General features: G+C 39.5%; 1 protein-coding gene across 11 annotated transcripts in view; it reads left to right on the top strand.

The window, feature by feature from the left end:
• LOC134226656 (phosphatidylinositol 4,5-bisphosphate 5-phosphatase A-like) overlaps window positions 1–23823 on the top strand; it is a 78198-nt gene that overhangs the window by 42440 nt on the left and 11935 nt on the right. For 7 of the 11 annotated variants that reach the window (XM_062707558.1, XM_062707560.1, XM_062707561.1 and 4 more), the window contains 5 exons: window positions 22207–22353; window positions 22417–22642; window positions 22785–22960; window positions 23022–23252; window positions 23311–23464. In XM_062707558.1, the coding sequence (XP_062563542.1) occupies window positions 22207–22353; window positions 22417–22642; window positions 22785–22960; window positions 23022–23252; window positions 23311–23464 (934 nt within the window). Of the gene's footprint in view, window positions 1–16838; window positions 17083–22206; window positions 22354–22416; window positions 22643–22784; window positions 22961–23021; window positions 23253–23310; window positions 23465–23823 lie in introns of those variants that run through there. The other 4 variants (XM_062707556.1, XM_062707565.1, XM_062707567.1 and 1 more) reach the window with 4 other exon arrangements.

The following is a 23823-nucleotide window of genomic DNA, read 5'->3' on the forward strand; positions in this document are numbered from 1 at the left end:
GCAGTAAATTCGATATGTTCCATCTATTTTCGTGATTTATAATGGAGAGCTGACAAAGCAAGTTGAAAAATATTTTTTCGGAATTTACTAGATCATCCAAACTGTCCTTGAGTCTGGAACTTTTTCGTCACGCTAAGCTTGGATATGTATTCAACCATGTCCATATCATATTCCAAAAGATTGAAAGACATGGTCAGATTGTTTGGGGGTATCCTGGATCATCTGAACTGTCCTTGAGTACAGAACTTGCGATCTACAGCCACGAAACGAAACAGCTACTACGAAACTTTTTCGTCACTAGAAGCTGGAATATTTATTCAACCATGTCCATAATATACTCCAGAAGACCATGAGACATGATAAGATGGTTTTGAGATATCCCGGGTCATCCAAACCATTCTTGAGTTCAGAATTAGTGATCTACAGCCAGCACTCTAGCTTTTTACGTCGCTTCAAGCTTAGATAATGGATATGTATTCAACTATACCCATAATATATTTGTGAAGATCAAGAGACATGGTTAGATGGTTCTGGGATACCCTGGGTCATCCAAACTATTCTTGAAGTCAGAACTTGTGATCTACAGGCACAGCAGTATATTTTTCAGCTAAACGTAAGCAATTTAGAAATCCGTACCTGTGACTATAACGCTGTCACAGTGCAAATGAACCGTTTGTTTGAGAAACTGCATATGTAACATTTTTAGCCAAAATGAGATTTTTATATATTCTGAATCCTCGTCCAAAAATACGTATTCTGGCAAAAAATACGAAAAAAAAATTTGTTCAGGAGTGTATGAAAAAAATTTCGTTTGTTTGAGAAACTACATATGTCCACGTACTTTTAAGAGCAAGTGTGGTGTACTGCTTACATTTTTTGCATTGAAAGTGCCCCAGGGTGTTAAGTTTTGCCAAAAACTATTGATCTGTATCGAAGAAATCGAAAGATTCGGTGCAAATTTGTTCAAACACAGTTTTTTGTTGTTTTCTCGAAATAGTGTAAAATGGACTTATGCAGTTTCTCAAACAAATGATTCAAATATGCTTTATACTGGCTTATAAACCTCGCTTATGACCACCTGGGAGGTGTAATAGATATAATTGAACGAATATTGAAGCTTTGAGTATCGAAAAGAATTTCTAAGCAGCAGTAGATCTCAAGTCCCGAATTCAAGGACAATTTGGATTGCCCAGAATAGGGAAGGGTCATTTGGCCGAATGCCACGAGGTCGAACAAAACATTAGACCGAAACCCATATGGCCAAAAGGGTCTTTTGGCCGAAAGCGTATTTTGGCCGAAAGGGTCATTTGGCCGAAAGGGTCATTTGGCCGAAAAGGCCGTTTGGCCGAAAGGGTTGTTCGCCCGAAAGGGTCGTTTGATCGAAAGGGTGATTTGGCCGAAAAGATCATTTGGCCGAAAAGGTCATTATGCCGAAAGAGTCATTTGGCCGAAAGGGTCGTTTGGCCGAATAGTTCATTTGAAAAGTGACCCTTTCGCCCAAATATCCTATTCGGCCAAATATCCTATTCGGCCAAATATCCTATTCGGCCAAAAGACACTTTCGGCACAAAACAGATAGGCATCATAGAACAAACTGCACTTTTCAAAGTAGGCTCTTTGTGTATCAACAATCGACGAACGGCACTCCTGTATATCCAAGACGAAGGAAAAAGACAGCAAAACATGCGATGCTGCCCTGTCTTATGCGCGTTGTTCAGTAAAGCTTGAGTTCCACCGCTAGGTTCGCTAGCATTTCAAAATCATGGAAGGACCACTTTCCACGGCAAAGATGCCTATATGTTATGTACTTTCGGCCTAATGACCCTTCAGCCAAATAACCCTTTCGGCCAAATTACCCATTCGGCCAAACAACCCTTTCGGCCAAACGACCCTTTCGGCCAAAATACATTTTCGGCCAAAAGACACTTTCGACCTAATGACTTTCGGCCTAATGACCCTTTCGATCAAACGACCATTTCGGCCAAACGACCTTGGTATATTCGGCCAAACAATCTTCGGCCAAATGGATTTCGGCCGAATGACCCTTCCCCGAACCGATCGGCGTGAAAATTTGTATGCAGAGGTTTTTGGGGCCGGGGAAGGTTCTTAAGATGGTTCGAAACCTTTCCCCTCTTTGGAAAAGGGGGGCTCCTATTTAAATGGGACACCGATTTCTTCATAACTCGAGAACTAATCAGCGAATAAATCAATTTTAGGCGACACAAAGTTCGTCGGGTTTGCTAGTACTGAATAAATATTGCACTATTCCAACATCTATCCAAGTCTTTCTCTCCTAGTCACAAATCGCCATAAAATTGCTTCGTTCTATAAAATTGATTACTTTCTGGTTCAAATTCCGGTCACTTGATTTTGATTTTCTTCCTTTTTCCGACAGGTTAGCGAACGTGTAGTATTCCCCAAGCTTGTTGACCATGAATTTTTACCTTTGCAAGGTGGATAGCGAAACGCTTGGTCAAATCATTCATCTTGATGCCCTTCTTACGGAGCGTGTCCAAAATTCGAATTTCAAAATCACTTTCAATTTGCGATACATCGGAAACAACAAATTTTCAACAAACAAAACCAATTCTGATTTGAAACTTAACATGTGAATACATCGAACGCAGGATAAAACAAACCAATACCTCAAAGAGCTTTTGAGTTGTAACACTTTGAAAATGGATAACTTATTTGCAATACAGTCCTTAGGGGTCATCACAAATTACGTAACGCTTTAGGGGGAGGGAGGGGGTCAAGCCGAGTGTTACGATCCATACAAAAAAAGTAAACCTTTCATACAAAAAGTGTTACGAGGGGGAGGGTGGGGGTCCAAAATCACCAAATTTAGCGTAACGTAATTTTAGAAAGAACCCTTACACTGCTGGACAATATAATAGGTACCTTGGCCACTTTTCATACCGTTCTTATTAGTGGTTCAATCGATTTTGCTTGAATTTTCACATAATTTTGTATATATTAATTTTTTTCGCCGAGATCTCAGCATTTTTTGTTGATTTTCCGTCGAATTTTAGTATTTTAGTAGTTTTTAGTTAGCCTGTTTTTATGCCGAGATCTCCGTAAAATCGACGATTTTTTTTTGCAGGAGTTAACATTTGAAATTTAATGAGCCTCAGCGGTCTCGATTTTGCCGAGCGCGAAAAAAAAAAATTTGTGTGTAGTCATTTTTTTTTATATTTGAGAATCAGCCTCTTTCTGAGTTCGCGGTTGAACGTGTTTCGAATTTTCTGTTTTGTGCGGTCGAGGTTTGTGTCCAATCGTGTTTCGTCCAGTACGCAGAACGATCGCACGATCAGCAGAATAAATACTTTGTTCTGCTTTATGCGAGTAAGTAAATTTTGTAGCAAGTAAAGGTTTGGTTCGACAAACGAACTCAGTGGACTAGTAACTATAGCTTCTGCCTTACAAGCAAGAGGTCGTGGGTTCAATCCCAGGCTCCCAGAGCCCTAGCAGCACACATGTTCCACAAAGGTTACAGCAATTGATATGTGACCAGGGTTTGAATCCAAAGGAGAATGAAAAAAATCTCTCACTTATCATGTCTGTATACACTCTCGATAGGTAGCATACCGTGAGAGTTGTTTTTTTGGTAGCTGTTACGATAATGAACTGTTTGGATGGGGGACTACAACCCATGATAACTTTCTTTCAATAATCCCCAATTGCGGGAGGCACCGGTTCTGATGATGCATTTCAACTTGTTTTATACAGCTGTGCAAAAAAAAATATGGTCCCCAACATAAAATGAGCGAAAACAAAGCGTTTTATCAAACCCCTTTGGTGGGGGCCGCCTATCTGAAATCAGTTTTTTTTCAACTTGTATACAAGTGCGATAGTTTTGTTTTCGTGGCTTGTTATGATTCGAAGAGGTTTTTGCCTCTCTTTTATCGTTATTCGTTATCTATTGAGTGCGATTTCTGCAAACCCTGTACGAGACCAAATTTAGTCACAACCAGTTGCTTCAACCATTTCTGCCTAACTTGTGTTGCTCGGGAGGTATTCTCGGTCTCTAGTGCCACAATAACTACAAGCTAACATTCCCTTTCGTTCCCAACTAACTTGCCGGTGCCGTTATTGATCTAGATTTGTGAGCTACTGAAACGTGTATTCGTTAGAATCGCAGTGCAATTTACACCCCGCATAGAATGATATCAAACATCATTTTTTCAGTAATCGTTTTGCGATTATACATATTATGATTGGTGTATTTATGGTATCGTTGTTAATTATACACTAAATAACATGCATAATTTTGACGATAGCCTCTTCAATTTCTGGATTTTGGATGATACACTCGAAGGGTCGTTAAGTATCGTTACCATTAAAAACTTGATTTTTTGCGAACAAGAAAAAAGCTGTATCATTGAGGTTAGAATCACCTTATGGTGTATAATCGAAATTAAATAATGAATAGTTTGACATTTTTCATCTGTATCACAAAATCATAAAACTGAATATTTTCACCAATTCACTTAATGGTTCATTTCTTTTCGGAATTAGTTCTGATTGGACATGAAGTAGCAACCACTGGCATGTAGTTTGATATGTCACAAGTTGACAGAGATGCTCCATGACAGTCGAAACACCTACCACAGAACACTGGAATATCTTCGGAATCATGTGATAAATGCCAAATTTTATCCCAGTTCCATAAACAAGTGAACTCTTCTAAAAAGTTGATACATTTACAGTTCCAAACTGAGTCAATATTATCTCACTGGCTGTCTATTTAATACCAATAATAAGCAATAGCTAATACTTCCGACTCGATGGTATTCGTTAAAATTTAGGTAGTTACAAAACGAAACAAATAAATCCGATTTGTTCAGGGTTATAGCACCAATAGTAGAGGACAGGGTTTGCAGAAATCGCTCTCAATAGATAACGAACAACGATAAAAGAGAGGCAAAAACTGTTCCGAATCATAACAAGCCATGCTAACAAATTTATCTAACTTGTATATAAGTGCGAAAAAAACAGAATCGGATAAGCAGTCCCCACCGAAAAATGGTGATTCTCGCTTTGTTTTCGCTCATTTCGTGTTGGTTACTGCACAGCTGTATAGAACAAGTTGAAATGCATCATCAGAGCAAGTGCTCCCCGCGTTTGGAGCTTTCTAAAACAAATATCATGGGGTATAGCCTCCCGAATCAGTTTTCTATCACGACAGCTTGCGAAAAAAGTCTCTCGCGGTATGCTACATATCGTATATGTAAACAAAGATGATAAGTGAAAGACTTGTTCATTCTCTTTAGGATTCAATCCCTGGTAGAGGAGCTAATTCCGTTCCACCACTACCGTAGAGTCCTATAAGAAGAGTAACGCTATGTGCCACGTTTGACAGGTCTCCTGCTCGTTTGGAACACGCATTTGTATGGAACTGACAGATGATTCTGTTCAAATTTTGACACTTGACAACACTGTTATTATAGTCACTGTACACTACCGCTATTCGTTGGTTCACACCAACAATTAACAACAAATGTTTGTTAATTATATTTCATCCGGAAATTGTTCTAATTGCAGAAACATCCATCATTGTTTCCTTCAATGGTACCTTCAATTATTGGTGCAATGTTCTAATACTAGCGATAATTTTTAAATCGGATTCTTATATTTGCGAATTCTATTGTTTTCATAATGGACTCGCAACTATTGGTTCAACGCTGAACAAAATAAGGTATTTTAGTGATACTTTACCGATTTTGCGGGAAATCCACACCTGTTTTCTTTTATTTCGACTAATGACAGATCAACTGATGGACAAGATGGGCTGCTGCGTTCAATTCGTAGATTTTGTAAAAACAGCTTTCCCGCAACTATAGAAACACTCGTCGTATCAGACCTTTTACCCTAATTATGTTTCAAATCACTTAAAATCAAGCATAGTTTTTCATAAGGACGTATGTAACCAATGTGAACAAAACGAGGTTTTCAATACAACATGACAGTCACACGCGACTTTATATAATACGCATCGATTTTACTGATTTTAGATCTTGAAATTCTTTAATTCTCGGGTACTTTTTCAAAACGGCGTATGTCGCAAATTGTAAACAAACCCGTTTTCAACAGCATATGGCATCAAATTCATCTAAAAATGTGTATATCTTCAAAGCTACATGAAAATGTGTTTTTAAAAATGGAAATCAATTTTTTGCAAAACGGTGTAACATCATTGTTGAAAATATTGCACATACACCGCTTAGCAGAAAATGTACTTTAAAAAGTTTTTTCAAACAACTAAATAGTTTAAAACGTGCGTCTGCTTGTACTTTTTCATCACTGATTTCAAAATTAAGCATGTTGCTTGAATACTCTGATTTTCGTTAAGAAAAACATTTTACGTTGTTTTTCTGCAGCAAATGTTGTTACGTCGTGTTGTAAGTGTTGCAATTTTTTTGTCGCATGTGCGTGAAACGTTTCAACTTGACGCAACATTTCGACGTATCAACAATGCAGCGTACGGAGCAGCGTAACATTTCGACGAAAGTAGCATGACCTCGGTCATGCTGACGTATCAAAAGGACGTATGTGATTTATCTAATGCAGAACGTTGTAACATATATTTTTATCAAAATAACTGGAATGTTCACACGCAGTGCAGATTTCAGAGTCAGTGTCGATGAACCTTTTCATAATGTATCGTTGAGGTGTATTCAATTGCAATAAAAATGATTAGTTTCTAAATAGGTATAAAAATAAAATCTGAAAACTTTCAAGCTCATTTTCTCAGCTTGATCAAAATGTTACATACGCCGATTTGAAAAAGTTCCCGAGAATTCAATCTTTTTATGAATCGACGTATGTAGAATTTTCTATTTTTGAAGTCTCAGTGTTACATATGTCGCTTTAACATATGGAAACTAAGAGCGACCTATGTACCAAAGAAGCAAAACAAAACAAAACTGCAGTTGCATCAATCGTGCACTATGGAAAATCGACCAATGTACAGCGACGTATGTATAGCATACCGGGGTATGTTTAATTTTATCGTTTTTCACAGGGAATTTGAATTAACTAAGCTATGACGTGAAGCATGCTTATTAAGTGCCATGTATTGATGCATGCCAGCGGAAAAAGTATTGAAAAAAGATTTAGTTTTTAAACAGTTTTAGAAAAAGTTTTGCCAACCTTCTGCAAAGAATTTCTCGAATCCTCATAATTGTTACATACGTCGTTATGAAAAATTATACTTGAAATGACTTTTTCAAATACCACATAGGGTTCGAGTGCTAGTTATAGACCAATTAACGACAGAAATTTACTTTAGTTGCTCTGCTATAGTGAGCCTCATGACAAATTGTCGTTCTGCAGTATTAGATGACAAGTAATAGATATGTATCAGCAACGTGTTTCGTGCATAAAACACACTAAAACATCCATTTTTACTACTAAACTAAGAATTCTAAATTATTTAGCTTATTATAGCTACCTTGGGTCCATAATATGCAACGTTGAGTTTGTTGTGCACATATGATGGTTGTCCATTTGACTTTGGTAAGGAGGCTTGCTAAAATATATGTGCGATGATGCACATAGTTTTATATTTTATTACTTCCCCTTAAACTATAGGATTATAATAAAGTTTGTTCTTCAAGACGTCGTTCAATCTATCAATCAAACATTGTAAGTGATAATAAAATTCTTCTGAATTAGTAAGGCAAACATTGAAGTTTATCTGTTTTGTGATAGTTGAAATTAAATAAAGAAATATTAAATGCAATTCACGACCAAGAACGAGGCGGCTGTGCACTGTATTCGCATTGTGATAATCATTTTTAAGATTGATTGATAACATTGCGTTGAGAACTCATAGAGGCCACCTTGTAAATAAAGGCACACGGTTTGTCTCTCGACCTCAATGAACGACACCTTAGTTTTTTTTAACGAATAGATAACAATCCTATTGCTGATTAAGTAGTAAGCACTTGCATTGTGGAGTGTGCAGTCCTCCTTTCTGCTCAACGGCAACCCTTGCACTGCTGTGCTGGTGCGCGCTTGTTCACTATCGCTCGCCAATCAGGCAAAGTGCATCGCATCGTGGGCAATCGAAGCAGTTTGCAGGTGTTTGACTCATAGGGATAGGACAACCGGCATGCGCGCCTTATTCCTATGCGAACAAAAGCCTCCGAAGTAGGTCAAATGACGAAAACCGGAAACGTGCTCAAGCAGATGATGCGGATGAATTGATTTGTTACTCTCGGTGGTTGGGAATTGGCACGACTTTTTGTAGGGTTACTTAGGGCTTGGTACTCTATATACATATTTCGAATATTCAAGAGTTCAAGAGTTATTGTTTTGATTGAATTTAAATCCAACACAAAAGTACAAACAGAAAGTGAAACACAATGCCAAACACCACCGACCACCCAAAACCACCAGAAAGCGCAAAAATGGTTAACCCTGACCCCGACCGTAGTTTGTTCGTTAGCTTGCCGGCTGCACCTCGATCGGTTGGTCGCTGCGGGTGTTGTGCAATTCCAAAGTAAATGGAATTTTGGCTTGTGATGTAACATCTGTGCTTAGTTTGGAATCGATGATGCGCACATGGATGACTAATTGCGTGTACGCGTGTCGTCGAAAATAGAAACAAAGTCACAAGTATGAATATAGCAAAGAATATTATCAATAAGTCATCGACGAAACGACGACGACAACCGCTTTGACGATAATGAATACGGTGGAAAACAATCGATTTTTCCTATGCGAATGAGGTAGTTAGCCTTTGTGCAGTATTCGGTACATAATGGGATATACATATGCTAATGCGTTTCTGTTACGACCCGTCGGTAGTCGGTGATGGAGCAAACGAATCCTTTCTATGCGCTTTTCGGAAGCCTTCTAGATTGGTCCGTTTCTTATTGTGTGTCATACCAATCGATGAATTCGATCCATTTTACCTTGTGTTAAGACCAGTAGTAGAATGGCTGAACAATTCGATGATTATTGGATGAACAGCTGAGGTAGATGTAGCAGACAATTAAGACGATTTCAAATTCACGAGTAATGTTTACGATGAATAACAAATGTGAAGAACAACTATGAGTAGCAATTTCACCACGGAAATTCAATTAGTAAACCCTTGACTCCGTCAAAAAACAATAAACGGTAATAATAATGGCTTAAATAACAACTTTGTAAAACAAGGGTTTTACAGATATAGCTTGTTTATTGTTATAATTGTTATAAATTATTGTTCTAATTTGTACTATCATACCATAATACTATAATGGTACGGTACTGAAAATACGAAATGAATAATATTGAAACGAAGTAAGTAGCTCAAAATATTTAAATTATGGATTCCCAAATTCTACTAGGTAATAGGTTCTATATTAAGGAATAACAATAAAAATAAATCTTTCCAATGGGTATTTTTGGTTCTCTAATCAATTGTCAGTTTACAAAAAAAACAGTAGCCATTTCTGAAGAGATTAAAAATTGTCCATTGGTTCCGAAATTACTCAACCCGCACTGTAGTTTGCGTTCGCAATGTGCAAAGATATTCTTATTCACATATCTGCTGCAGTAATTTCTGTAAACATTCATTCCGCGTCGCTTACGTCGATTTCATGTTTCCGCGCACACCACGCAAGAAATTCATTCGAACTGCTGGCATGGGAAAATAGTCCAAACTGCACCAAGGAGATTAGACAAATTAAACAAATAAGACAAATTGTGTTTCAGACAAATTAAATAATTTAAACAAATTAAAATTGAAGACAAGTTAGATAAGTTAGAAAAAATAGACAAATAGTGCGAATGAATAAATTTGACAAATCGAACAATTCAGAAAAGGATTGAATTTGGATGGGATTGGATTGGATTTGGATTGGATTTGGATTGGATTTGGATTGGATTTGGATTGGATTTGGATTGGATTTGGATTGGATTTGGATTGGATTTGGATTGGATTTGGATTGGATTTGGATTGGATTTGGATTGGATTTGGATTGGTTTGGATTGGTTTGGATTGGTTTGGATTGGTTTGGATTGGTTTGGATTGGTTTGGATTGGTTTGGATTGGTTTGGATTGGTTTGGATTGGTTTGGATTGGTTTGGATTGGTTTGGATTGGTTTGGATTGGTTTGGTTGGTTTGGTTGGTTGGATTGGTTTGGATTGGTTTGGATTGGTTTGGATTGGTTTGGATTGGTTTGGATTGGTTTGGTTGGTTTGGATTGGTTTGGATTGGTTTGGATTGGTTTGGTTGGTTTGGATTGGTTTGGATTGGTTTGGATTGGTTGGATTGGTTTGGATTGGTTTGGATTGGTTTGGATTGGTTTGGATTGGTTTGGATTGGTTTGGTTGGTTTGGTTGGTTTGGATTGGTTTGGATTGGTTTGGATTGGTTTGGATTGGTTTGGATTGGTTTGGATTGGTTTGGATTGGTTTGGATTGGTTTGGTTGGTTTGGATTGGTTTGGATTGGTTGGTTTGGTTGGTTTGGATTGGTTTGGTTGGTTTGGATTGGTTTGGATTGGTTTGGTTGGTTTGGATTGGTTTGGATTGGTTTGGATTGGTTTGGTTGGTTTGGATTGGTTTGGTTGGTTTGGATTGGTTTGGATTGGTTTGGATTGGTTTGGATTGGTTTGGATTGGTTTGGTTGGTTTGGATTGGATTGGTTTGGATTGGTTTGGATTGGTTTGGATTGGTTTGGATTGGTTTGGATTGGTTTGGATTGGTTTGGATTGGTTTGGATTGGTTGGATTGGTTTGGATTGGTTTGGATTGGTTTGGATTGGTTTGGATTGGTTTGGATTGGTTTGGATTGGTTTGGATTGGTTTGGATTGGTTTGGATTGGTTTGGTTGGTTTGGATTGGTTTGGATTGGTTTGGATTGGTTTGGATTGGTTTGGATTGGTTTGGATTGGTTTGGATTGGTTTGGATTGGTTTGGATTGGTTTGGATTGGTTTGGATTGGTTTGGATTGGTTTGGATTGGTTTGGATTGGTTTGGATTGGTTTGGTTGGTTTGGTTGGATTGGTTTGGATTGGTTTGGATTGGTTTGGATTGGTTTGGATTGGTTTGGATTGGTTTGGATTGGTTTGGTTGGTTTGGATTGGTTGGATTGGTTTGGATTGGTTTGGATTGGTTTGGATTGGTTTGGTTGGTTTGGATTGGTTTGGATTGGTTTGGATTGGTTTGGATTGGTTTGGATTGGTTTGGATTGGTTTGGATTGGTTTGGATTGGTTTGGATTGGTTTGGATTGGTTTGGTTGGTTTGGATTGGTTTGGATTGGTTTGGTTGGTTTGGATTGGTTTGGATTGGTTTGGATTGGTTTGGATTGGTTTGGATTGGTTTGGTTGGTTTGGATTGGTTTGGATTGGTTTGGATTGGTTTGGATTGGTTTGGATTGGTTGGTTTGGTTGGTTTGGATTGGTTTGGATTGGTTTGGATTGGTTTGGATTGGTTTGGATTGGTTTGGTTGGTTTGGATTGGTTTGGATTGGTTTGGATTGGTTTGGATTGGTTTGGTTGGTTTGGTTGGTTTGGTTGGTTTGGATTGGTTTGGTTGGTTTGGATTGGTTTGGATTGGTTTGGATTGGTTTGGATTGGTTTGGATTGGTTTGGATTGGTTTGGATTGGTTTGGTTGGTTTGGATTGGTTTGGATTGGTTTGGATTGGTTTGGATTGGTTTGGATTGGTTTGGATTGGTTTGGATTGGTTTGGATTGGTTTGGATTGGTTTGGTTGGTTTGGATTGGTTTGGTTGGTTTGGATTGGTTTGGATTGGTTTGGTTGGTTTGGATTGGTTTGGTTGGTTTGGATTGGTTTGGATTGGTTTGGATTGGTTTGGATTGGTTTGGATTGGTTTGGATTGGTTTGGATTGGTTTGGATTGGTTTGGATTGGTTTGGTTGGTTTGGATTGGTTTGGTTGGTTTGGATTGGTTTGGTTGGTTTGGTTGGTTTGGATTGGTTTGGATTGGTTTGGTTGGTTTGGTTGGTTTGGATTGGTTTGGATTGGTTTGGATTGGTTTGGATTGGTTTGGATTGGTTTGGTTGGTTTGGTTTGGTTGGTTTGGATTGGTTTGGATTGGTTTGGTTGGTTTGGATTGGTTTGGATTGGTTTGGATTGGTTTGGATTGGTTTGGATTGGTTTGGATTGGGTTGGTTTGGATTGGTTTGGATTGGTTTGGATTGGTTTGGATTGGTTTGGTTGGTTTGGATTGGTTTGGATTGGTTTGGATTGGTTTGGATTGGTTTGGTTGGTTTGGTTGGTTGGATTGGTTTGGATTGGTTTGGATTGGTTTGGATTGGTTTGGATTGGTTTGGTTGGTTTGGATTGGTTTGGATTGGTTTGGATTGGTTGGATTGGTTTGGATTGGTTTGGTTGGTTTGGATTGGTTTGGTTGGTTTGGATTGGTTTGGATTGGTTTGGATTGGTTTGGTTGGTTTGGATTGGTTTGGTTGGTTTGGATTGGTTTGGATTGGTTTGGTTGGTTTGGATTGGTTTGGATTGGTTTGGATTGGTTTGGTTGGTTTGGATTGGTTTGGATTGGTTTGGATTGGTTTGGATTGGTTTGGATTGGTTTGGTTGGTTTGGATTGGTTTGGATTGGTTTGGTTGGTTTGGATTGGTTTGGTTGGTTTGGATTGGTTTGGATTGGTTTGGTTGGTTTGGATTGGTTTGGATTGGTTTGGATTGGTTTGGATTGGATTGGTTTGGATTGGTTTGGATTGGTTTGGATTGGTTTGGATTGGTTTGGATTGGTTTGGATTGGTTTGGATTGGTTTGGATTGGTTTGGATTGGTTTGGATTGGTTTGGATTGGTTTGGATTGGTTTGGATTGGTTTGGATTGGATTTGGATTGGTTTGGATTGGTTGGATTGGTTTGGATTGCTTTGGTTTGGATTGGTTTGGATTGGTTTGGATTGGTTTGGATTGGTTTGGATTGGTTTGGATTGGTTTGGATTGGTTTGGATTGGATTGGATTGAATTTGGATTGGATTTGGATTGGATTTGGATTGCACACCAAAAAATTCTTGATTTTATAAGTGACGCAATCCCTTAAGCTGACGTAGCCAACCGAGACACATATCCGAAAAGAACATAATATTGCGTCATATTTGCTGTGACACCTAAAATAAATTATTTACAGTTCTATTCTGTCATCAAATACGGAATTCTAGAGCCATTAGATGCTTCTCATTGCCAAACAACTTAAATTTACAATAAGGACGACTGAAACGCAAAGCGTTCCGAAGCAAACAAACAGAGTGACATGTGAATGCAAGGCGCCCTACACCAACTGCATTTCCCTTTTTCCTTCTCTTACACAGAAGCAAGCAGCGAGCAGTGGATAAGCTGATGCTTCACCATATTCAACAAATCGTAGAACGTGTTCAGCTTCGATCTCCTTTGTGTCAAGTAGCAGAAATGACATAGTGGTATCGAAAGGGGCTTGCACTCTGCAGATCTGATGTTAGATTTCCATACTGGGCCTTGTTATCATTTTTGCTACATACGATTAATTTTTAGTCGTGTAAAATTCGGAATCCACATTTTGGAGGCCTTGTAAAAATAAATTTGAACGCAATAATGCGTCTATTGGTTCGCTTTTATATGTCGGTCTTAAATGACATAATATTACACAACTTTTTCGTAGTGTGTGGATTTGGATTGGATTTGGATTGGATTTGGATTGGATTTGGATTGGATTTGGATTGGATTTGAATTGGATTTGGATTGGATTTGGATTGGATTTGGATTGGATTTGGATTGGATTTGGATTGGATTTGGATTGGATTTGGATTGGATTTGGATTGGATTTGGATTGGATTGGGACAAATAAGACAAATAAGACAAATAAGACAAATAAGACAAATGAAACAAATTAGACAAATAAGACAAATAAGACTAATAAGACTAATAAGACAAGTAAGACAAATAAGACAAATAACTAATCGGCCAAATGTCCTATTCGGCTAAATGACCTATTCGGTCAAATGACCCTTTCGGCATAATGACCCTTTCGGCCAAACGACTCTTTCGGCCAAACGATCCTTTCGGCCAAATGACTTTCGGCCTAATGGTCTGTTTGGCCAAATGGTTTATTCGGCCAAACAATTTTCGGCCTAGTGGCATTCTATCAAATGTCTTTCGGCGATTTGGATTGAATTTGGGTTGGATTTGGATTGGATTTGGATTGGATTTGGATTGGATTTGGATTGGATTTGGATTGGATTTGGATTGGATTTGGATTGGATTTGGATTGGATTTGGATTGGTTGGATTGGATTGGATTGGTTTGGATTGGTTGGATTGGTTTGGATTGGTTTGGTTGGTTTGGATTGGTTTGGATTGGTTTGGTTGGTTTGGATTGGTTTGGATTGGTTTGGATTGGTTTGGATTGGTTTGGTTGGTTTGGTTGGTTTGGATTGGTTTGGATTGGTTTGGATTGGTTTGGATTGGTTTGGTTGGTTTGGATTGGTTTGGTTGGTTTGGATTGGTTTGGATTGGTTTGGATTGGTTTGGATTGGTTTGGTTGGTTTGGATTGGTTTGGATTGGTTTGGTTGGTTTGGATTGGTTGGATTGGTTTGGATTGGTTTGGATTGGTTTGGATTGGTTTGGATTGGTTTGGATTGGTTTGGATTGGTTTGGATTGGTTTGGTTGGTTTGGATTGGTTTGGATTGGTTTGGATTGGTTTGGATTGGTTTGGATTGGTTTGGTTGGTTTGGATTGGTTTGGATTGGTTTGGATTGGTTTGGATTGGTTTGGATTGGTTTGGATTGGTTTGGATTGGTTTGGATTGGTTTGGATTGGTTTGGATTGGTTTGGATTGGTTTGGATTGGTTTGGATTGGTTTGGATTGGTTTGGATTGGTTTGGATTGGTTTGGATTGGTTTGGATTGGTTGGATTGGTTTGGTTTGGTTTGGATTTGATTTGGATTGGATTTGGATTGGATTTGGATTGGATTTGGATTGGATTTGGATTGGATTTGGATTGGATTTGGATTGGATTTGGATTGGATTTGGATAAGATTGGGACAAATAAGACAAATAAGACAAATATGACAAATAAGACCAATAAGACAAATAAAACAAATAAAACAATTTAAACAAATAAGACAAATAAGACTAATAAGACTAATAAGACAAGTAAGACAAATAAGACAAATAACTAATCGGCCATATGTCCTATTCGGCTAAATGACCTATTCGGTCAAATGACCCTTTCGGCCAAATGACCCATTCGGCCAAACGACCCATTCGGCCAAATGACCCTTTCGGTCAAATGACCCTTTCAGCCAAACGACCAATTCGGCCAAACAACCCTCTCGGCCAAATTACCCTTTTGGCATAATGACCCTTTCGGCCAAACGACTCTTTCGGCCAAACGATCCTTTCGGCCAAATGACTTTCGGCCTAATGGTCTGTTTGGCCAAATGGTTTATTCGGCCAAACAATTTTCGGCCTAGTGGCATTCGGTCAAATGGCTTTCGGCCAAATGACCCTTCCCCGAATTAGACAATTCAGACAAATTAGAGAATGAGTTGAATAAGATAAATTAGACGAATTCATAAAAATAGACAAAATGACCAATCAGATAAGTTGGATGATTTTTGACGAATTAGGCAAATTTTACATATTGGACAAATAAAGTGCCTGCCAGAGTAAACGCGACGAGCGATGCGACTCACGTAAAAGAATAACAATCATTATAAACAGGCTGTCAAATTTCACTGTCGCGTCGCGTCGCATCGCCCGTCGCATTTACTCTGGCAGGCACCTAATTTGTCCAATATGTCAAATTTGCCTAATTCGTCAAAAATCATCCAACTTATCTGATTGGTCATTTTGTATATTTTTATGAATTCGTCTAATTTATCTAATTCAACTAATTCTCTAATTAGTTTTTCTCTGGCTTCACTTTTAAGCACATTGACGAATCATTATTTGAAGTTTGAGACATTCAAAAATTTTCAACGTGGAGCACAGAAGATCAGAGAAGTATATTTTGCACCATCTTCTCACAATTCATTCAATCAATACACCTTGCTGCTCAATCGTGACGGTGCTGCCTCTTCGTCCATCATTTCCGAAAATGAAGCACGATCGGCACAGTTACTGTTTTCCACCCATTATGTTCGGCACGCCAACAACCGTTACGATATTACAACGACTACCGAAACGTCTGTCAGCGCGCGTCGCGGACCAGGATCAGACCATGATGCGTCTGGTTTCCGCGTGCGAAGTGCCGATGGCGTCGTAGTCAGCTTGAGGCATCGTTGGTTCCGTTCCAGTGCGGGTCTGAGGTCAGGGTGGAATGAATCATTCGATCTTAAATTAACGATTTCTTGATCTGATTTTAAAAATGTTTTGTGTAAAATATGTTGCATAAATATGGAATCGATGAAATCGAATTATCGAAATGCTTTTATTTTTTAAAAGTTTAACTTACATAAAAAAGGTTTAAATCCGTAAATGTTAGGCCTGATAAAATGCGTTTTTGTTAACATTGAAGCGTGTCGTTTTCCATGCGGTTCTTTGGATTTGAATCGATTCATAGATTATGTATGATGCATTAAATTTGTATTAAAATGAAATTAAACAAACTAATTTCGAATTCCTGCGCCAAAACTCGTGATCTGCACGCCTCTGCATTACACACATTCAGTGGAACAACCACTACGGAGCTGGAGCCCGTTGGCGTCGTTTTCTTTGTGAAATTTTTACGAGCCTCGGGCATTGGAGGCTCGGCGAAGACGCAACGCACGATGCTCACTGCCCGCTCAGCCACTTCAGTAAGGGGGGTTCCGTGTCCGCGGTCAGCTTCAGTTGTGGTCAGTTTAGTGTTTATCAGTCTGACGGTTCGGTTTGTCTCAAATCGTTAATCCGGTTCGCGATTGTTTAGTGAGTTTCGAGAACGTTGTCGGATATTTAGTCTCTAAAAGAGTTGTATGCACTTGGCATTCTGGTTATTGGGAACGTTAGTCAGTACCCAGTGCGCACGCAAATTTCCCGCGATAATGTTCCATCGCAAGTCATCGAAGAAGCGGAGAAAATCTTTTCGAAATCACGATAGCGTGAAGGCTGTGCCACCAAAGCCGCTGGCAAAAAGGTAATTCAAAGCTTCAAGTGTACTAACAACAAAGCAAAATCGCCGATTGTCGGGGAAACTTGTGAAACGAATTACATATATCATGAATCCATTATCCGGTGGAAGAAAAGTTCAGAGAAATTGCGTCAATGTTTTTGGTTTGTTTCTTCCATTCAGTGAATATATTTGAATGTAAATGCTATCGACCCACTGTGAAACGCTTATTTTAGACACGACATTTTTTTGACTAATAGTCCAAGTGTAATTACTTTAAGCAAAAAAAATGTGTAGGTCAACTACCTGTCGTTATTTTAAGCCATTTAGCGGTAAAAAGAAACATAAACTTGTTGACAGCTTCACGTGGAAGCCAGTACGTAATTTTTGTTACTGGGATATCCCCAACTCAGTTGAGATCTAGAAAAGTCCACTAGCAAGTATGGGTTTTTCTATAACCTTATTTCGGAAGTAATGTTTTGCATGTTATCCGAAGTTTATGATTAACGTACATGACATGAGAGGAATTCAGCTTTGCTAGTCATTCTTTTTAAATCACAACTGAATTGAGAACAGTATAAGATTCGTTTGAACAAGTGGAAATGCTTATGCTCATCAAATAAGCCGTGGAAAAGGAAGCCGATTCGGTGCGAAAGTGCATTTTTATGTGACCTAACTACACGACGCCGTTACGGTCTGTTACATTACTACCAGTCGGTGTCAGCTGTTTCGGCGGCGGCGGCAATGACGATTGCGTGTATCATAACAGGAAATGTTGTACCCCATTTCCGTTTCCAAGCTTTGATTTATGTTGCTGAAATGCTTCGATGTTGACGATAAACTATTTCGAAATAAAATATATTGCAAAACAAGTGTCTAGTTGTGCGTGATGTTTCATCACGAACATATTTCGTCAACATTGATCTATTTCCTCCTCTGTTGGCATTGTTTGAAGCTTTTGTTCATTTAGCCCTTCCAGATTTTAAGTCGAATTACGATTATAATTGTATACCATTCGAAGAAATGGTCGCACCCGGAAGATTCCTGGATTGAACGTAGGCCACCTTAACTGCCGTAATCTGAAAAAGTGATATATAAAAACTGGATATACTTTCCCATCTTATACATAGGATCTATAGGAGCTAAAAACCCCTCTGATAGAGTTCAGCGAGTAAACAATACATACACGTCGTTAATTGTATTTTAATTTTCCTTGTTCTTTCTTTTCCCTTTTGTTTTTATTGGCAATACATCCTAAAGCTTAAGCCTTGTCGCCTCGCAGATTAGTATTCATTATGGTGATTATACAATGGAGTGGGGCTCAATTATATTGCGACCCCACTTTCCGTATCGCAGTTCGATTGGAGAGCAGTATGGGAAAATATACATTTTTCTTGTGGAGGTTTCAGTTAGTCGTAAATCGCGTAACTCAAAACGTTAGTATATGGTCTAAAAGAGGTTGGGTCCGAGATGTTAGACATAAGTACGATAGGCATAAAGAACGTTAGGCGTAATGCATGTTAGGCGTAATGGACGTTTGGCATAATTCTGCCTTTTTTATATCACAGGCTGTTCTTTGGGTCATTTCATGCCTAACGGTCATTATGCCTAACATCTTTATGTCTAACGTACTTATGCCTAACGGGGTATACCAGTATACCATTTCGCCGTGCCATTTTACTGAAAACTATTCAGCAGAAAGCCATTTGGCAGAATTAAGTGGAGCTTCTTTTTATAGTTTTGCATTCCTCGTCCAACTAAGTTGTAACAAAAGTCTATTGTTTCACTCCAAAAACGAAGTACCGATAACCCATAGTGTTATATATAAATCGACTCAGCTCAACGAACTAAGCAAATATCTGTCTGTCCATGTGTAAGTGTGTGTGTGTGCGTGTATGTTTTTACAAGGAAGAAATGCTTCATGCACTAACCCAGCACACGTACTATGGTAGTTGTCAACCTACCGCACGAAAGAGTGTCAGAGTGTGGGACTCCTTTGGCCGTGACTGACCTGACCTGACTGAAGTCACCTTGGGCTTCAACTCCATAATTCCCCCGGGACTGCCTTTCAGCATTATTTCTGGAGAAAGGCTGTACTTAACGTACTCCCAACTTCCCAACCTCCCAACACGACATGCTTTACACTGCCTTTCTTTGATGTTGAGCCCATAGAACAGATTAAATCCTAATCACTTTCTCACTTCAAGGGGGACTGGACGAGTGCCGAGGTTGGTCCAAAGATTCTGGATAGAGTCAATTCGATTCCCTCGATAGACTCTCTGTACACGTTGACTCCTGGGGGCTGCTTCAACCTCAGCACATCGTAGATCACGTTCCACAGCAGTGGTCCCAGGATTGATCCCTGTGGGACACCTGCCGTGATGGGGACCCTGTAATGCCTTCCTCTGTCCCGTAGATCAGTACTCGATTCTGGAAGATATATTAAAAAAAAAAAATACAGTCCTACTGGTACTCCCAGCCAAAGCATTCCATTTATTTTCGCTTTAACTGCACTCTCAGCTCTTGTGTTCAGTGCTCAGCACTTCCTGGTAGTACTGGTCCGCCAGGATAGCGACGTTCTGCTACCGTCTACCACAGGAACTGCTGGGTAACTGCACAATTGTTGGGGTTGAGCTTTGTTACTTGCATGGATTCCTCGTATTTCCAGTCAACGGACAAGCAGGCCCATCCATAGCGTGGTTATGTGCTTAGTTCCAGCTCGCACATCCCATGTACTATGTAGGCGTCGCTCCGCCTATCACTCGTCGATTACCGGTGAGTGGACTGGACATACTGATTAACCATTTTTCAGCTTACCAACTTTTATCCGCTTGTTGGCATCCCCTGTGTCCCCTGCGGTCCTTTTCGCAAGCAAATGGACGCCTGTGCTACCAACCTATCTTGGTCCTTGATGGGATTTACATTGGAGGGTCATCTAGTCGTATAGAGTTTGCACTCCTCCTCCTTCACCTAGGACTTCTTGGGCCAGCGCTCCATATGAGGTATCGTCTCTCTGTGAGTTCTTCATTAGAACAAAAATCGTCTCGCTCGCTCTCATCCGCCTTACCGAGGTCCACCAGCTTCTCAGCATTGCGCATCGCCTTGAGCACGTCGGCGTAACGCTCTTTCTCAGTATTTTTTATACGCAGCTCTTCCCCCAATTTCGTGGCTCTTGTTGGGTGCTGTGATGCCACTTTTCTATCTTCGAATTCCCGGCTGCCGTTTGCCAAGGACTGTCCGACCGCTGGTTCTGTTTTCCTAGATAGCTTCCTGTCTTGCTCTCTTCTTACATCTTTCACCCAAGATTTTTTTATGTACAGGTTATCCGACTTGTCAATATCCCCAACTCAGCCATCTTGTATTTTTGTATGGAATTTATGCTCGTTTGTTTACGTTTTGCACTGAAAATGTATGTTTCCTCCCCGCGCTGGTTATTCCCATCTACTGACGAAGTCGGATAACCTGTACATAAAAAAATCTTGCTTTCACCCTTAGTCGTCCGACGCTAACTAATTGCCAAATATTAAATGTTTTCGACGAAGCATTTCCCGACATTTCTCCAAGAATTCTATAAAAACTCCTACAGGGAAAGCCCTCCGGGATGTCTACGATAACTTTGGAAAACACCTCCAGGAATTGCTCCGGAATTTCCTTCAGAAATTCCTTTACGAATTTCTTTGGAACTTCCTTTGGGGTTTTCTTTGAAAAATTTCGGAAATATCTTTGTAAAATACTGCAATTCGTTAAGAAATTCCTATGAAATTTATATACTGCCTCCATTCGCATATATGCCAGTCCCATGCCGTTTTTTCGCATGCAGAGGTAATAGCCATTGATATTTCAAATCGCATGTTTCATATAAAGCTTCAAAAAATTTAATAAATTAAAACATCATTAGATCTTGTTAAAATTTTGCTGAGTAGTTCATCATTCGATAGATTACCGTGAAACAATTTAGTTAGGTTAAAACATTGTTTAGTTTTGTGCAGTCAGGTTGTGCAAATTCTTGACTATCATGCGGGTACTTTCAATATTGGACGCACATGACTTTGTATTTTTGGACATACAAAATCAACACTATCCAGTCCCGTCTGATGATTAGTCCCGTTTAAATTTTATATCAATCATAATGTCCATAGTCCGTGTCCATTTGTTTTTGTATAGTGATGTCGACTCTACAAAGTTTTTTGTTGGTTTTAGTTGCGGCTGTAATTGTGAGTTCAATCAAAAACACGTATCAATAAATACTGCATGTGGCTTTTGGTTTCTTCAGCTAGAAAATAAAGATGCATACCGTTTTGACTCAAATCCCGAACATGGCTCATATTTCGAACACTGGCGTTTTAGCATTTCATCGGTTTTCCCCACTCAGGATCAACATTCTATGGAAAGAATAACACGAATAAAGCCAAAGCGTCCATATAAAAACGAGTGTTTGGAATTTGAGTCAAAACGGTATTCAAAAATAAGTATTCCCCGTTAGGCATTATGCAAGTTAGGCATAACGGATAATAGGCATAATGTACGTTAGGTATAAAATACTCCAAAGAACAGCCTATGACATAGAAAAAGGCTGAATTATGCCAACGTCCGATATGCCTAACATCTATTATGTCAAACGTACTTATGCCTAACGTCCCTATGCATAACGATAGGTACTATGTCTAACGTCGGACCCTTGAAAAATAGCGCAGAATTGTAGCGAGCGAAAAAAATCTTAAATCAAGGAAGCGTTTTTTTAAGTTTTGGGAAACAAAACTTTTGGTTCAAGGCTGAGCTGATGAGTGTCAATCTTTTTCATTGAACCGAAGCCTACTTTTTTTTTGATTTGTAAATAATTTCTACCTCTTAAATGTCAAAAAAGTACCGCCATTACCGAGTGCAAAATACTGGGTTGAGTACTCAGAAATGATTCGCATGATAAATTTATAAGCATGGTCTTTATTATACATTCTCTGTATTCCAACTAATCGTACAAGACTAGGGTTGTTTAATAAATCAATGCTCTACGAGATTTATTTTTTTTATTCAATACATTCAAACACTTCTATCAATTCAATAATCAGTATGAAATACAATCTCCCTTTCAATCTGTATTGTAGTAGGTAGCAGTTATATTTTCTCGTTCATCTATTCAAAACATTGAAGCAGACCTCTTATCCCTTTGCTTCTCAGATTCTACATAGTAACATGGAACGTGAGCACAAAATTTCCGGACAACCTTTCTCTCCACAAATTGCTTGGCCTGCAGTCAAGCCCCGCACAGGAAACAGACCTTCCAGATTTCTTCGTCATTGGGTAAGTGGTACCTTCGTCATCTTCATCTTTCGCTTATGTTGATTTCACATCTGATTCTCCAAGTCTCCAAGAAGTTAACGCCCAGCCGCAGAACACGCTGTACAACCTCTTCAAGGATGACCTGTGGACGCAGAAGTTCAAGGATCTGCTCAAAGAGCGGGACTACGTCGTCATCAAGACCGAACAGATGCAGGGTCTCCTGCTGTCAGTATTCGCCCGGCGGAAACACTTGCTCCATCTGCGGCAGGTGGAAACCGAGTACACCCGCACCGGGCTCGGGGGAATCTGGGTAATAATATGTTCGCACTGCGGAGCTGTAGCACGTTATAGGTTTATTCAAATGAATCAAATAACACCCTACTACTCCGTAGTTCGAAAGCAGTAAAGTTTTATGCGCTTCAATCAATATTTCATTGGTAATCTTTTTTTAGGGCAACAAAGGTGCTGTTAGTATAAGGTTAAATGTTTACGGCTGTTCTATTTGCCTGGTCAATGCTCACTTGGCGGCCCATGACCACATGCTGGAGGAACGGATCAACGACTATGAAAAAATAGTCCAAGAACACAAGTTCCACGTCAAAACGAAAGAAGCAATTTTCGATCATGAGTAACTAACAATTAAACCACAGGTAATCGATTCCAACTCAAAAAATTAAACCTTTTTTTAGCTACGTGTTCTGGTTCGGTGATCTCAACTTCCGACTCACGGGTGAAGCGACGACATCCGCCGAAGAGATACGTGCCATGGTGGCGCGGGACGAACTGAAGAAGCTCATCGAGCGGGATCAACTATCGCTGGTGCAACGAGAAGGTCGAGCTTTCCAGAAACTGAAGGAACGGCTCCCGCAATTCCCTCCGACGTTCAAGTTTGAACACGGAACCAATGATTACGATATGAAGTTGATTATTCTTATGAAAGATGAATCGAAAGTGTCAACTAACGAATTTTATTTTTAGACGGCGCCCGGCTTGGACAGATCGGATACTGTACGCAATCAAGGAAAACAACTACCGGAACGTGAAACTCACGGTCGAACAGACGTCCTACAAAAGCCATCCCAGCTACAACATAAGCGACCACAAACCCGTCACGAGTGAGTTCACCATCAAGGTATGTCCAGAATGGGGCTACATTTTCCATCTTTCCATGCATTTCCATTAACTCTCATGTGGTTAAACCGCTGTTGCATCCTACTGTGAGGGTGGTCCAACCTCCGCCTACCTGAATTGGGTCACCACTGACTGCACTGTCGCCACCCACCCACTACTTTCATGGGATTTTCCATCATAGTGCAAGGCCGTTTACCATCGTTCATCGCCCTGTACCCATCTCTCCTGTGCATATATAACATAATTCGTTGTAACAGTTGTGGCGCTTGGTGGGAGGCTAAACATGAGTGCCATTTCCTGTCGGCGTGTGGGGATGTGTCCTTGCTTCGGTTGATTGCTATCACCTCTGTATTGCTTTTG

Source organism: Armigeres subalbatus, chromosome 3 (genome assembly GCF_024139115.2).
Source record: "Armigeres subalbatus isolate Guangzhou_Male chromosome 3, GZ_Asu_2, whole genome shotgun sequence".
Lineage (NCBI taxonomy): Eukaryota > Metazoa > Arthropoda > Insecta > Diptera > Culicidae > Armigeres > Armigeres subalbatus.